This window comes from Myiozetetes cayanensis, unplaced genomic scaffold, assembly GCF_022539395.1.
Source record: "Myiozetetes cayanensis isolate MyiCay16 unplaced genomic scaffold, myiCay2020 scf7, whole genome shotgun sequence".
Classification (NCBI taxonomy): Eukaryota; Metazoa; Chordata; class Aves; order Passeriformes; family Tyrannidae; genus Myiozetetes; species Myiozetetes cayanensis.
The window spans coordinates 26310040-26325173 of record NW_026087964.1 but is presented as its reverse complement, the minus strand read 5'-3'; the positions used below and the strand labels follow the sequence as shown (position 1 = coordinate 26325173).

At 37.2% G+C, this 15134-nt stretch overlaps 1 protein-coding gene across 1 annotated transcript in view; it reads right to left on the bottom strand.

Moving 5' to 3' along the window:
- The window catches only part of TUSC3 (tumor suppressor candidate 3), a 115181-nt gene extending 100478 nt beyond the window's left edge, over positions 1-14703 (bottom strand). Inside the window, exon 1 of the mRNA XM_050337620.1 lies at positions 14553-14703. Coding sequence (XP_050193577.1) covers positions 14553-14675 — 123 coding nt within the window. The 5' untranslated portion in view covers positions 14676-14703. The remainder of the gene's footprint in view (positions 1-14552) is intronic.
- Positions 14704-15134: the final 431 nt, after the last annotated feature.

Below are 15134 nucleotides of genomic sequence, written 5' to 3'. Positions count from 1 at the left end.
GTAATCACAATAGGGTACATGGTTTCCTGTTCTGGGAAGAGATATCATCTGAACCATTTTCACTCAACAAAACACAATAACAGGACAAAAATCACTTCCATGAGGTCTCCTGTCAATAGATAGATAACAAGAGAGGCAACAATTAGAGCTTAATGAATAAGAATCATCCCTTTTATAGATTAGTGCAGAGAGTGATCATGATGAGATCAGAATCCATTACTAACCTTCTGTTTTTCAGAGAATTGCAGTAGGGATTGAAGAGGGAAAAATAAAAGCATATAAAAGCGATCATGTTTGTTTTGATAGCATTTCACACCACATCATCCCATTTTTTTTCTCCAAGTGCAGCAAAGAAAAGAGTTTATAGAGCTAATTCATGCAGCCTAGTCTGAACTTTCAATTCACAAATTCAAAACCTATGAAGACCTTAAAATAAAGCAAGGAACCTAATAAATCTCATAGACAAAAGGAGGTCACACAACGAGTGAATTGTGCTGAGTCTCTGACCTTCTTCACTTAATGCCATGACTAGAAAAGTCAGATCCAACAATACCAATCTGTGTCGAGTATCTGTAAAACTGAATCTTACAGTTAGAAATAGTAACACTGGTATTTGAAGGATTTATCCTTGTTCTTATTTACAGTGTTTGCAAACACCACGAGAGTATATGACACTTAAGTATATGCTAAAAACTAGAACAGTATTAGTATGAATTTTAACAAAGAAAACCTGAATCACATCAAACAGGAACTTAATACTTCTTTCTGCAGCATAAGCTGCAAGCTAGCTTTCTGATCAACCTGGAAACAAATGAACAATTGATCTGAGTGACAGTTGACTCCTTAAAAGCCCAGAAATAATGAAAACAGAATTCTTAAATTTCTATCTTTTCTTGCAAGGAGTACAGACTTGAAGCTGATGGGAGGCAGAAACAAATACTGTATTAGAAAAGAACATAGCATTCAGTGTCAACTCAGCAGTGGGGAGGAACTCATATAATGGTTGACATAGGGTGATGGTAACCTAGAGGAAGAAGAAAATAACATGATCCAGTCTTTCTTGAATGCTGCAAACTGAGCTTATTTGGTCCTGGCAGGCTGTATTTGCATAAATACCAGCACCATTGTGCACATGGTCTCTGATTTTAGAATAGATCATACAAATCAGAGGGTAAGAGGAAAGGTGAGTACCAAATGATGAAATCAAACCCTTCATTCCTTTCCACATTTGCCTCTGGAGACCATAATGATTACAGGCGTGCCTTCCTCTCCCCCTCCTCAAGCAAATCGTGAGATATGATACTGAGAACAAAAGAAAAAATTCTAAACAACCCAGATACAGTAGTATGAGTCAAATTTCAATGTATTTCACTATTCTCTCTCCTTAAAGAGTAAAATGTGACAATCTATCTTAGAACAAGAGATACAAACAGATCAAGGGAATAACTTTTAGAATTTATCTGCACATACCAAGAAGAGTAGAATATCAAAAAAAAAAAAGGAAAATTAAAAAATATCAAAATTCTTGAGAAAAATGTTGAAAATATTCCAGAAAAACATGGGAAAGATGAAACCAAAGGCTATAAGGAAAAATATCCAGATAATCATCAAAGTATCATGACAAAAAAACATATGAAGGAAAACCATCATATGAAGAAAAAAGTGGAACAATTGGGAGTTACAACATGAATAAACAGAATGAAAGAAAAATAATGCACCTTAACACTAAAGGGAAGAGAACTACAACTTAATACAGGAAGTGAATAGAAGCAGTCAGGAATCTGACTCTGAACACACCTAGAGAATCATTTTTTGGCAAATAAAATAATGCATAACTTGCCCAAGGGTAGGCACAAATGTTCCAGGATGGAGTCTGCTCTCTGAGTTGAGCCCACATAAAGATTTCATCAAAATATGAGAATATCCTACTTCTGGAGGGGAAAAAAAAAAGATAATATAAAGTAAACAAAAGGGAAACTAAATGTTTGGAATCAACCTGTACACACATTAAAAAACACCAGCTGGGATACAGGAAGGAAATAAGGAGACTTTTAGATTAAAAAGGCTATGAATGTAGTCTCAGGAAGAAAAAGGTAACTTTTTCTGTATCAACTTGAAACTGCAGTGGGTAAATCTGCATTTTATAAAAACTCAGAAGGTTTAGGAGACAAGTTATACCTTGAAAAACAAAATAAAAAACAGGTGGAAAAGGTACTGGAAAACTGTACTGGAAGAGCTGGAAGTTATTTCTAGAAATGTCAAAAATCTGCAGAATCCCTATCAGGGTAAGAATATGAGATTATGAGACCTGACCTTCTATTATGCTTTGACTTTATGAGCACTATGACTAGATTTGGATAAAATTAGAAATAATAAGCATCCTTGCATCAATAATTTTTCAAGACTATATGAATGATCCTGGTATTGTCAGTTTCAAAAAAACAGAGAAGTTGGGGTTTTCTGACCATGTGTAACCATAAATATTTGATGGACTTATACTGTACATTCAATTTCCTCTGCTTTGATGAAATTTCATAACATACAGAATCAAATTTCATAAATTCCTTTGATTTTAGGTCTAACAGTGTTTTTGCAGGTCAATAAAACCTATCAGGCGTATTTACAGCACTTCTTTCAAAATTAAATTTACTAAATTTGATATATGTTACTCAGAAAGGCATTAAAATATCAAAATCATTAACATTAGAGAGATGAACTGGTTGAAAATGTGGGCTTTTCAAGTGGGCTTTTCCCCCTTTTTTTCTTATTTTTTTTTCCTTTAAATTGAAGGCTTATAAAGTTCCAGGATTTATAGAAAGATTACATAGCACAGAGCACATAGCAAAAAAAGACTGCTACTTTTTCCAAAAATAATTAAAAATAATTTGTCTTGCCATACCAAAAAAAAATTGGAGCATACCCTTTTCTTGGCTATGAAATGGAAAAACCAGGGAAAAAAATGAAGAACCAGTCTTTCCAATATATAAAATGGACAAGCAACCAAAGAAGACTAGGTAGAGTTACAGAGGAAGCCAGTTACACATCTAACCACTGAATTTAAATACTTGAAGTCTCCAGATGACTTTAACATCAGGGACAGTCTTATCAATGACTCTCTCAAGCTGAGAAGATAGGATAGCAAATTTCCTCTTTCTACAAAGATTTTAGAAAGTAATACTTTGTTTCATTACTTCACAAGAAAATAGTGAAAGCTCACTTCAGTTTTAAGGTCAATTCTTCTAGAGTGAAGAAATTAGAGATTTTTTTTTTCTCCATATATCAGTCAATGTGTGTCTCTGAACAGAGGTACATTTTAAGGGCATTAACAGTACTTATCGAAGACAACTAAAAATATCTACAGCACTTTACATGGTTAACAACAGCAACATGATCCAGTCAATTTAATGGACAACCTACTATAAGACTAGAAAGTGAAGGATCTAAAGCAGAGCATTTAAGTTAATATAAATCCTACTTCACATGAAGAAGAAAGAAGAGATTCTTTGTTAGAAATGAAAAATTGTAATACAGAAGGGTTCAGATGACCCAACTACTTAATCACAAAAGCTGGGATACAAGCTCAGACTGTTGATTTTTCCTTCTCTCCTGTACACTGTAAGTCAGTGCCTCTATGTTAATGTAGGTTTCAGAGTAGAATGTCTCCTAATACTTTTTTTGTACTTTCTCATGTTCTTCATTGTGAGAAATCTTTGTCTATCCTCACTTACATTATTTCACTGTAATTTGATTACTAATAATTATTCATACATTTTTTGTCACCTCTGACACTTATTCTCCATAGTTTTATTCTATTGTGCCATCCTTTTATTGATCACTTCATTGTCAGAGTTTCCTAGCAAATTCTTTTTCTCAGGAGGCAAAAATACACATAGAAATACGACAGAACCACTAAATTTAGTATTCTTGCCTGTGACTAACCTTCTACCTCTCTCAGCCATCCACATGAAGTTCTGGCATTGTTTCCATTACCCAAACATTAAGAAACAGAAGCATTACACAGTTCCTTGAGCAGGAGTTCCTTACACCAGAACACTGCCTTCCCTGGGAAGTCATTCAATAGAAGACAAAGGACATACCACGGTGCTAAGTTAATGAATGGATTCTGTGGTTCAACAGGAGGTAGACAATCTCTAGTGACAAATAAAGCACTTAATCCTTTTAACATAAAATAGTTACTTGGCACTTTTAGATTTATTTCTGCGTAGTTTAGGAAAAATATTCATATGATACCAGCAGCATAGTTTTATCTAAATAAAAAAATGTGATAGGACTAAAGCGTAAGTTTTTTGTTGAACGTTCAATCATGATGGTACAAAGCTTTAATGCAAGACCTAATGGTTTAAATATGTTAAGAAACTGCTGTTTAAACACCAATACTCGGCATTAAGTTCTGTGTTGAATATTAAAAATGTAATACCTCATAGAGGATAACTCAATAACTCACACTGAGGAAACTGGAAGTGAAATTAATGACTACATTGGAAAAATAAAAATATGAAGTGAATGTTTACCAAAATTACATTGCATTCTCAGAAAAACATGGACATATCACGAAGTCTAAATTTTTACCTTACTGAAATTAGCTTTCAAAATTAACTTGAAATCAAATTTCTAAAGGTCTATGCATTTTTCATTCTTAAAAAAAGCAACTATAGATCTAATGATGAAAAGCAGCTAAAAACATCTAAGCCCATTTTTAAAGCACACTCTTAATTCTTTGAAGAAACAAGATTCACTACAACTACTTGAGTGAAAATGTGTTTCCTCCAGAACATTTTTGCTATCAAAACAGTTCATTAAATTCAGGAAAGGTTCCATTTTTGCTTCTTGGGAGAAGTACAGACATCAAATTACTTTGGAAAACAAAGCTGCTGTATCAGCTAATGAACTCATAATTTTCTCCCTCATAGCCAAGCAAGCATGAGTTCTGCCTGAGAGCACAATGCATTCATTGCTCAAAAAAATGATGTTACTATGACTGAACAGCTTCAGCTAGATTTTTGAATCACTTAAGATATATGCCAATAGTCTAATACAGGAACACAACCATAATTATACCACTCTAATATGGTGGGACAAGAAAAAATGCAATTAAAGATAAAAGTTCTACTTTCTGCGATCCTACTTGTCATCTGAATGTGTGAAATATACTTACAATCTGTCCAACACTACTTACTTAAGGCTCTTGTAAAATGAACATACCTAAAGTGTCAGCATATCTCTCCTAAGTTTATGAAGGAAGGAAATATCATTCAGCTCTTACACATGTGGAACCATCTTCATCAGTACTGCTACTGATGGCACCACAGGTTGCTAAAGCTCCAATACTAACATCACAACCACAATTCTAGAGTGGGGTGACTTCAGGCCTCATTGCTTTCTGGTGTAGCCAACTTACTAGTATGTTTTCTACAGTATAAAATATTTTGCACTACAATACATTTATCAGCTTTAGTGCCTGTCCCCCTATTTAACATTCTATTAAAGCCAAATCAAATAAGGCAATATATGACAACCTATAGACTAAATCAAACATCCCTATAATTTTATGCTATATTTTCTTTTGCTTGGTATCTGTAGAAGCAACAAGGTACTTAGATTAACTAAGTCACCCTATGCAGTTAGTTGAGGAATTTGGATCTACAGCTAACAGAAACTGAGATCAGAGTGGGCAATTCCAGAGTTGAACAAGCTTCTCCTTCCTTCCACCAGGTACTTACAACACAGATTTTGTGTAATTTCCCTCTGCTCTACCTTCTTGTATTATATAAACAACCTGGAACACCAAAACAAAAATGTGGATTTGAGCACCTTTATGTTCCCACCAAGGCCTTCATTACTTTTAAAAATTCCAGGGCTGGCTCTTTGAGCACTGGACAATAGTGCTCTCTACACTTACTTCCTTCAGCCATATCCACTGTCACAGGTAGTTACAACTGAGGTGACAGCTGCTTAAACAGAGAAAGCAAGTATACAGAGGTTATCCTGAAAAGCCCTCACTACTTTAAAGTAACCTTGATTTCTTTTCACTGCCTTCGCAGCTTAAAGGGTTTGGCAGGCAGCACTCACGTCCAGATGGTGGACAAGTAAACCTACTTCAACAGATTGTATTACAACGCTCTACACTGAGCAGTTATTGGATTAAATGTATAAATAGCTGTGGGAACCCAGGACTTTCCTCTTTCAAATGATCACCATTCAGCTAGAAAATTATCTTCCCTCTGTCACTCCTCTGTGGCCCAGAGAATCCTGCAACTTTCTCTGAAGCTCTCTGTCTGTGCAAGAGGACAGTAGAATCCAGTTCACATACTCTGAGATCATTTCAGAGTGCAAACAATGTACTGGAGAGGGAAAACAACTGATATTTCAGAGTAAGAGCTTTTTTAATTAAAGCATGATTTTGAATTAGAAAAACAGTGCAGATCACTTTAAGTAGGTCCAAGCACCCAGAGGGGCAGACAGACCAGTGTTCAGGCTACTTTATGTGAAGTAAAATATAATTTCCCAGAAATCAAATTAATATTAACTACTTCCACTGTATCAGTTTTTGTGACTTACGATGAGGTGCCCTACTCCTATTAACTAAATTGCTCTACAATTCCCTCACTTAACTGTAGCTTGACTTCAGACAGACACCTAAACATGTGAATACAGCTAATTTATTCCCTCACTGGATGTAGCCCCAGCCAGCCCTGCAACTTCTGGGGTATCTAGAAGAGCATTACTTTTGTCAGTCAAAAGAGATTTCTACTAGTATTCAAACACCTTCTTTGTACTGCTAGATAACCTTGAAAAAAACAGAGTAGGGAAAGGAATATTTCAAAACATTCTGTCTGCTCAGCTTTATCACCCACTACATTAATCTCCCTTGCAGAATCTGAGTCTCTAATTATGTCTTTTATAGAAAGACAAAGATTCACACTAAAATACTTTAATAGGATTAAACAAAAAAATTTTCAGTTTCACATTTTTATTATATCAGTACCCCAGTAAATTTAATTATGGACTAAATGCAATTTATATTTCATTCTAGTTTACTACCAAAAGTAGAAGAGGGTCATATGGACTCAGTAAGTAAGAGAAGTAAAAAGAAAAAAATATTTTAAGTAATAATTTGAACCACTTAAGTAAATAAAGACAAAGCAGCTACAACAATACCAATCAAAAATAACTCTCATACTTTATTGTTAAAACAACCATATTCTTCAGTATAGTGCAGAAAAAACACTACAATATAAATATAACAATTTCTTAATCTAAACAAACAGACTCTTGCAGGACAGCAAAGTTTTGAGTTAAAGGCCTAACTTTACATTCAGAATGCACCTCTGCCACTGACAAGATCTAAGAAATAAAATATGTAAAAAAGCTTGAATATGTAATCAGCGTGACCTGAAAATATGCAGTTTAAAGTGCATAAGCTGATTAATTAGCTGAACAACTGTCAATTATTTTCATGAGTCATGAAAAACAGGTTAAGTGTCAAAGGACTTCATAAAACAATCAAGTTAACAAAAATGCTTGGTAGAAATTATAGAAATAAAACACAGAAATTAACTTTATACTTTAAGTAGGATTTCTCTTTTTTTTTTGCTATGTTACCTGCACTTTTGCTCTACAAGCTCAAAAATCCCCATTGAATAGGCATTTACATGGCTCAGACATGAACACATACACATCAAAATCTACAAAAGCTAAACAGAAATGTCAATGGGCAAGATTCAGGACTAGACTCTGTCATAGCTGGCAATTTGTAAGGCATTTGGATAAGGAAAGCAAATGAACATGCTAATTTTGTAATAGTAGAGCAGAAAGCAACGGTGATATGAAATTATTAAAAAGCCAAACTAAATGCAGAGAAGAAAAGGGTTTCTATCACTCAAGCAGCAGATGCTACAGCCAATAACCTTGAGCAACTCTGTGAGCTCAAAATGTCATTCCACAAAGGGACTGTACAACTGTAATTACCACTTATGTTATAAACTTGATATACAAAATGTTCCATGCAACACAGCCAAACTCTGCTAAGCTTAATGACCAGTGCATCTGAAGTTCAAAAATTAGTTGCTTTAATCAGAAAAGAGCAAGAAAAATTAATGGAATGGCATAATTCAGCTAAAGACTGCAACTGCTTAAAAAGAGATTATGAACTTGGGGTATTCCAGAATGGTATTATAAGATACAATCATCAGAAGAAAGTAAAATTCCAACAGTAAATCCTATTAAGTGGGAGAACAGTCTCCCCAGAGAAACGCTACAAGTCCTGTCACCACTTGAACAGTTATGAAGAGTGTTTTCATGAAGAAGCCTGCAAGGGCAAGGGTACAAATCCCTCCTGTGTAAAATTTCTGGGATTATTGTCTGCAACCGAACTATTGCCACGTTGGGTTTTTTGTCGTAATTCTGTCAGAAGCAATCCATTCAATGCGTGCATCAATTTATCTCTCAGGATATGAAGGATTTGTGATAATTGCATATAAAAATATAAGTTTCTCTATCTGAAATGCGGCTTTCAACTTCACTTTAAAATATCTTCCCATTTGTGTCATGGAAATCCCTCATGACGGTAAGCTGTAACAAAAAAAGAATATTTATAACATTTTATATACAAAAACAACAGTAAAGAAGGTATTATATTTTTATATTTCACAGCATTAGATGAAAATATAACAATTTTTTTTAATTATGCCTGCTTTCAGATTTATTAGTGCAAGAGATGGAGGCTTAAACCAAATAAAGTTGTATAAACTTTACCAAAGTAAAGGTCCTTTTTAAATTCTGATCATTATCTTATCCAATAAAAGGTGACCTTCAACACATTTTTAAAAATGAAGAGAATAAATCTAAAGACCCAAACCAATATTCAAAGAACTCAATGCTTTCCCACTCTAATTGTACTGACTGATTTTTTCAGAGCACTTAGAACTCAAGCAGATACAATCTGTATTTTCCATGTGGTTGCACAGGATGTGCTTTATAAATGGTTATAGAACAGAACAGGGGAAAAGATCAATTATGTCACTGATCTGCCTTATGACAGCCAGGATGCCAAATGGAGACATCTGGGATAGAAAACTTTCAGTAATCCAATCACAAAATGTTATCACACTGCTGTAAGTGTCCTTTATTTCACTTATTGCATGCAATCATGGAAGACATGAAGGTTTCCTACACAGATTAGTTAAAATAAGAACTGCTAGTTATTTTGTCAAGTTTCTTCAAAACCTTAGCTAATTAGAAATAGGAGAGAAAGGCACATAGATGGTTTTTTTGCTGCTGTAAAAACCAGCAGAAAATAAAGAATTCTTGCAACTGCATTTTTTTTTCTACTCTGTCCCCATTCTTTTTAGGACAGAGTAGAGAAAAACATTTAGAATTGCATTTAAGGAATTTTGCATTTTCAGGCATGACTGAACACTTATTTCCCTTGCAATCGAGAACAGTTATTTTAAAGCACTGTTTGAAAAAACCTCTTCTCTCTCTACAGCAATAATAGCTAAAATGTCAAATTACACAAATGGATATAAAACCTCTACTTAAAATACAGCCTAAAAATGGCTTTAAGCCAAATATACAGTCAGACCTGAGCTTCCCTTCACAGATTCAACTTTTGCCACATCTGAATTATTAATAAAGTTTTTAAAGAGAAGTCTATATTTGGTATAATTGCCAAACACTTTCTGCATGCTGTCTCAAAAGCAAAAACATGTAGTGCTCCACAGTCTGGAGACCAAAACCAAAATTTTCATGACTAGAAGACCAAGACGGCCTTAGAATCAAGTTTAACGTTAAACAGAATTTCAGTAGAGCAAGAGAAGATACTTCAGTTTTAATTACCACTATGTTCTTTAAATAGTATTAGAGATCCTGAGAAATAAAGAATTTAACTCTTAAACTACGCGTGCAATTGCATATATCCTGAAGACTCCTCATTCATCACACATCTTTCTTCCTCTTGTCTTTTTCTCCACTTGCTTTACCACATTTACAAATATTCTTTATTTCAATAAGATACCCAGGTAGAACATTCATCAGAAGGAAAGAATGTTACAGATCATCAAAAACAGCATCAGGAGATAGACTAAGAAACTAGGCAGTACTCTTTCAGTTTTAAAGCAATAAAGATCAAGGACAGCAGGTTTTGCTGCTTATTTTGCAGGTCCAGCTCTGAATGGGTGAGAATTGCTTCCTTTATGGTGAACCACGACCACAAATTAGATGGGAAAAGCATTTTAAGTGGAAGACAGCATTGTGGTTGCAATGTAAGGAACATGGTAAACATGTTCAATAACCTTGAATAAACAAGATTGGCTTAATATGAAAACCCAAAGGTAAATGAGAACATGTGGTGCAGAAACGAGAGATAATGCCAATCTATCCCAGTTAATTTCAAACAAAACAGGAAAGGATGTTCAGGACTAAACATTTTTTCAGAAAAATTATCACATTTAATACGTTAAGCCTTCAAAAATACACAGTTGCTTCTCTGCATAAGAAGAAAAAAAACCAGGAAAAACTGTCAAATGCTACCTTTAATCATTCTCCAAATTGAGAAGACTTTGCATCAAAGAATAATCTGTCCTTTATGGTCATGATAAGGACAAGAAAAGTAGTCTCAAAAATGTGGGTATTGAACACTCATAGATTTAGACTAGATCTCTGGGGGAGGGAGGGAGGAAGAAAGCCAGAAGTTGTAGAGTCACATCTAAAGGCTCCTAAAGGCACATCAGATAAGACATTTTTCTGGAATAATAAAAGCATGGCTGAGCTATGGGATAAACTATCAATGAGATTGCCCTTCCAAGGAAGTAAGAGAGGGAGAAAAAGGTAAAGAACAATTGCAGATACATGAGTCTTCAAATCCTTTGAAAATACTCAGGGTAAACTAAAACATCACAACTTACCAAAAGAAAAATAGTTATTCCTACTGCATATCAGCAGTTTAACTAAGCTGAATCACCCACCTGAAAGCTCAAAAATAAACATCACCCTCTATAAGAAATATTTCAACATTGCAAACACAATGTTCTTCATGTGTTTCAGCCACGAAAATTTTATAATAAAGAGCCAAGTAGTGTATTTCAAAGTGAATTATTCTGATTCCTTTCATTTTTTTAATAGTTTAACCTACTTCAAATTTGTATCAGATATATAAAAAGTATCAAAAGGATTTAAAACATGCCTTACAGAAAATGCATCTGCGTCAACATAAATATATTATCTCAAATGCTGTGGAAACAGTCAGTTTTTATTTTCTCCCATTATGCATACAGTTTCCAAGAGAAAAGTCCTTCTTCATTTTCTTGTTGCTACTTCGTAATCAGGAACTTTTTTTACTTTGCTTTAAATAAAGCAGGTTTTTCAAATCTAGTGAGCCATGGGAGAAACTAATTTCCAAATCAGAAGTCTAATGTTTTCTATTTATCTCCTTAGTTGTGAAGGATGTCATAAGCGTCCACAGTACAGAAAAGGATAGAGCAGGATTAAAGCAAAGCAATAGGAATGTTTGTGTGTTTACATATTTGTGCATTCTAAAAATAGTTTCCATTAAACCAGATGACTAATTATCTACTAATTCAAATCTATTTTTAAGTACTTCTATAAATTCTTGCAGATTTAATCAAATTCAAGACCAACCTTCGTACGTTTCAGTAATTTGCCTAAGAAGAAAGTTTCTTTAGTTATATTAAGAATATTTTACTGTATAGGACAATGTATTTTAGTAATTTAAGAACTTGCATATTTTCTAATACAGCCAAAACAGTATTTTGCAATCAACACGAAGTTTTACCAATGTTTTCCAGTTTCCCCATTCACCTTTCTCTCCTAGCAATAAATCAACAAAGCCACAACAAAGCCCATAGGAAAGAGGAAACTGAGATGCACTTTGATTTTATCTCGTGGGATACACATTTTAACCCTACTACACTAACCTACCTCTTGCAGTGTTCACTCTGAAACCATTCACTGTATTCAACCACTTTTCCAACTTCCAATAAAAGCTATGGCAATCTTACCACTCTTCGTATAAAACCTTAGCCTCACTTTACACTTCGCCTTTACCTTTTATCACTGTGCTTCTAGACAGTAATGTGAACAGGAACCTCCCAGAGCACAAGATCTTGTGCTCTTCCAATTCACGTAATTTTTCTCAGAACAACTGTAAAATGTTATCTCCAAACAACTTACTGTAAGAAAGTTCAAGTTTCATTTTTTCACATACAGACGTTTTTCCCACCATATATACTGGACAAACTACTACAGTTTTTGACATGAGGTTAGCAGGGCAAGAAAAGGAGCCAGACTTCAGCTCTTCCATACTCAACACAGACACACACAAAGCAATATTCGTATTATACATACAATGTATAAAACCCTGATAAACACTAAGCTGCACTTTAAGCTTGCATCTAAAGTGAGGAAGCACTTACAATATTGCACTAGTTTCTGTAAAGATGCAGCCATAGATATACTATGTCTACATAAAGCCAGCGGTTTGTTTGTATGAGCCATCCATTGCATTAAATAAAAGTATTAAACGGGAATGAAAAATGGCAATAAAAATATGCAGAAGACTGGGATATATTAGTTTAAATCAGTTAAAAAGGAACACTGAACAACAAGTTTTACAGAGGAGAAACTTTATCAGCTTAAAATGTAATACCAAATAGCTGAACAAAAAAAACCCAAATATTTCCATCCCAGTATGTACCACCTCTGCCGTAGGATTGGGAAACTTTCTATAAAGTAATTGTGGATGTCCATTTTACTCTGCCATTATTTACTTGTTAGAAAAGGATTCCATTTAAAAAGAAAGATTATTTCAGCTATCTTGGTAGCACAGCTGGCACTCCACATGAAAGTGTCAACAGAAGTTGCAATGCCAGCACATCACAGCAAGAGAGAATCAAGGGTGTCAAATATTAAACACAGTTTATTAAGAAAACCTAATAAGTTAAAGTTTTGAGAAGAAGTTAATTATAGAAGGAGAAGGGCAACACATTTACTGCCTGCTCTTTCCAGAAGGAGAGGAAAAGACAATGCCTAGAGTGAAGGTATTAATTTTTTACAATGACACCCGAGGGATTCATCTTCATGATCAGATTATTACTTAACTTGGTAATATCACAGTCAGTCCACTACTTAGATACTTAAATAAGAATCTTACACTAACTTTAGGCCTTATAGAACTGCAGAATATCACGAGTTGGAAGCGACATTGAGTTCAACTCCCAGCTCCACACAGGGCAACATAAAACTTAAACCACATACCCAAGAATGTCGTCCAAGTGCTTCCAGAACACCAACAGGCTTGGAGCAATGACCACTTCCCCACGTACCTTGTTCCAGTGCCCAACCAGCCCCTCAGTTTAGAACCCTTTTCTAATATCAAATCTGAACTTCCCCTAAGATAGATTTAAGTCATTCCTTCCACTTCCGTCACTGGACATCAGCAGGAAGACATCAGCCTTTCCCTCTTTGCTCACCCTTGTTTCACTTCTTTGGCCCATAAGCCTTAGTACCCAACACAGTTCTTCAAAGAAAGACAAAAACGTTGACCATCCTTCTCTTTGTCTGAGACACTAGCTCAAAGAAAGCATCAGCTATAAAAATTTTTCTTTCCCTCTCCTCTACCATCACAAAGCACAAGTCCTCCCACAACACTAACAACAGATGTTTAAAAAAAATAATAAAACTCTACAGTTTTGTTAAAAGTTATCTCCTCCCAAAAATGAAGGTATGCGAAAACCTGGCCTGAAGTCAAGGGCACGCTAGGAAAAGAACTCCAGCAAGTTCTAGTAGCATTGAAATCAAAAAGAGGTAAATATATACATTACAAGTTTACACATTTCCCTACGTAAATACAAATGTTGCCTGAAATAGAATTGTTGATTCTGAAACTGAATTAAAACCGCTTTTTCCTGCACACCTCTCCTACCCACAGGACACCTTCAAGGGATTAACAGCACCTTCACACACACACCTGCTTCCATCGCCAGTCATTTATTAACTGGGCATTTCTTTTAGCTGGCACCACAAACAAAGGAGTTTAACTTCGATGTCCCCCGGGCTGGCCAGAGACCTGCGCTCCTCGCCCCGGCTCTCAGCCCAGGCCCCCGGGGCCCACGGCGGCGGGCACCCAGCCCAGCGCAGCCCAGCCCAGCCCAGCCGCGGCCAGGACGGCGGCTCTGCGCTCGGAGGAACCGGGGCGGCCCCGCACGGCCCCGGCTGGGCAGGGGCAGCGCGCTGGGCACGGCGGTGCCGGCGCGGCGCCCGAACCGCGGCGGGCGGCGCTGGCTCCCGCTGCCCTGGAGACGCCGCCGCCACCGCGGGCCATCCCCGCTCCCACGGCACGGCAGGGTCGGCACATCCCGGCGCCCGCCGCCCCGCTCGGAGCCGCCGGGGCAGAGGGGCCGGCGGGACGGGCGGAGCGCGGGGGCACCGGGCAGGTGGGGACCGGGGGGACTCCCGTGCGGGAGGCAGCGCGACCTCCAGCCGGGCGCGATGGCGAAAGAAGCGAACGTCTCTACCTCCTTCTTTTTCTGTCCTCCCCCGAGCTGTCCGCAGAGGAGCAGCAGCAGCAGCAGCAGGAGGGGGAGGCAGCCCCCGGCCGGCAGGAGCGGCCGCCGCGGAGCCCCCGCGCCCACCGCCATGTTCCGCCCCCGCCGGCGGCACCTGCGGCACCGCGGACGCCGCCGCCGCGCCCATTGGGCCCGCGCCCGGCCAATCGCGGCGCCCCGCAGCGCGGCGGCGCCTGGGAAATGTAGTCCTGGGGCGGGGGCGGTTCTGCCCGCCGGCAGTGACAACCGCGGCTCCTGCTCCAAATCCCCCGGCGCCCAAAGCGCTGAGCGCAGCCAGAATCACCCCAAAACAAACAAACAAACAAAAAACAAAACCGAAAACAGACCCTTCTTTCCCAAGCGTTTGTGCACACGCGCTTTTTAGATTTCACTATACACACACGCAAAGTCGCCTCTGCAGAAAATTATATTAATGCAATACGCTAATGCAATTAATTCGAATTTAATTCCCAGAGCATTAACCATGCATCCTTAATTTGATATTCTCATTCATGATGCAGTCTTCGAATCAGTGATTATGTATTTCTTGAA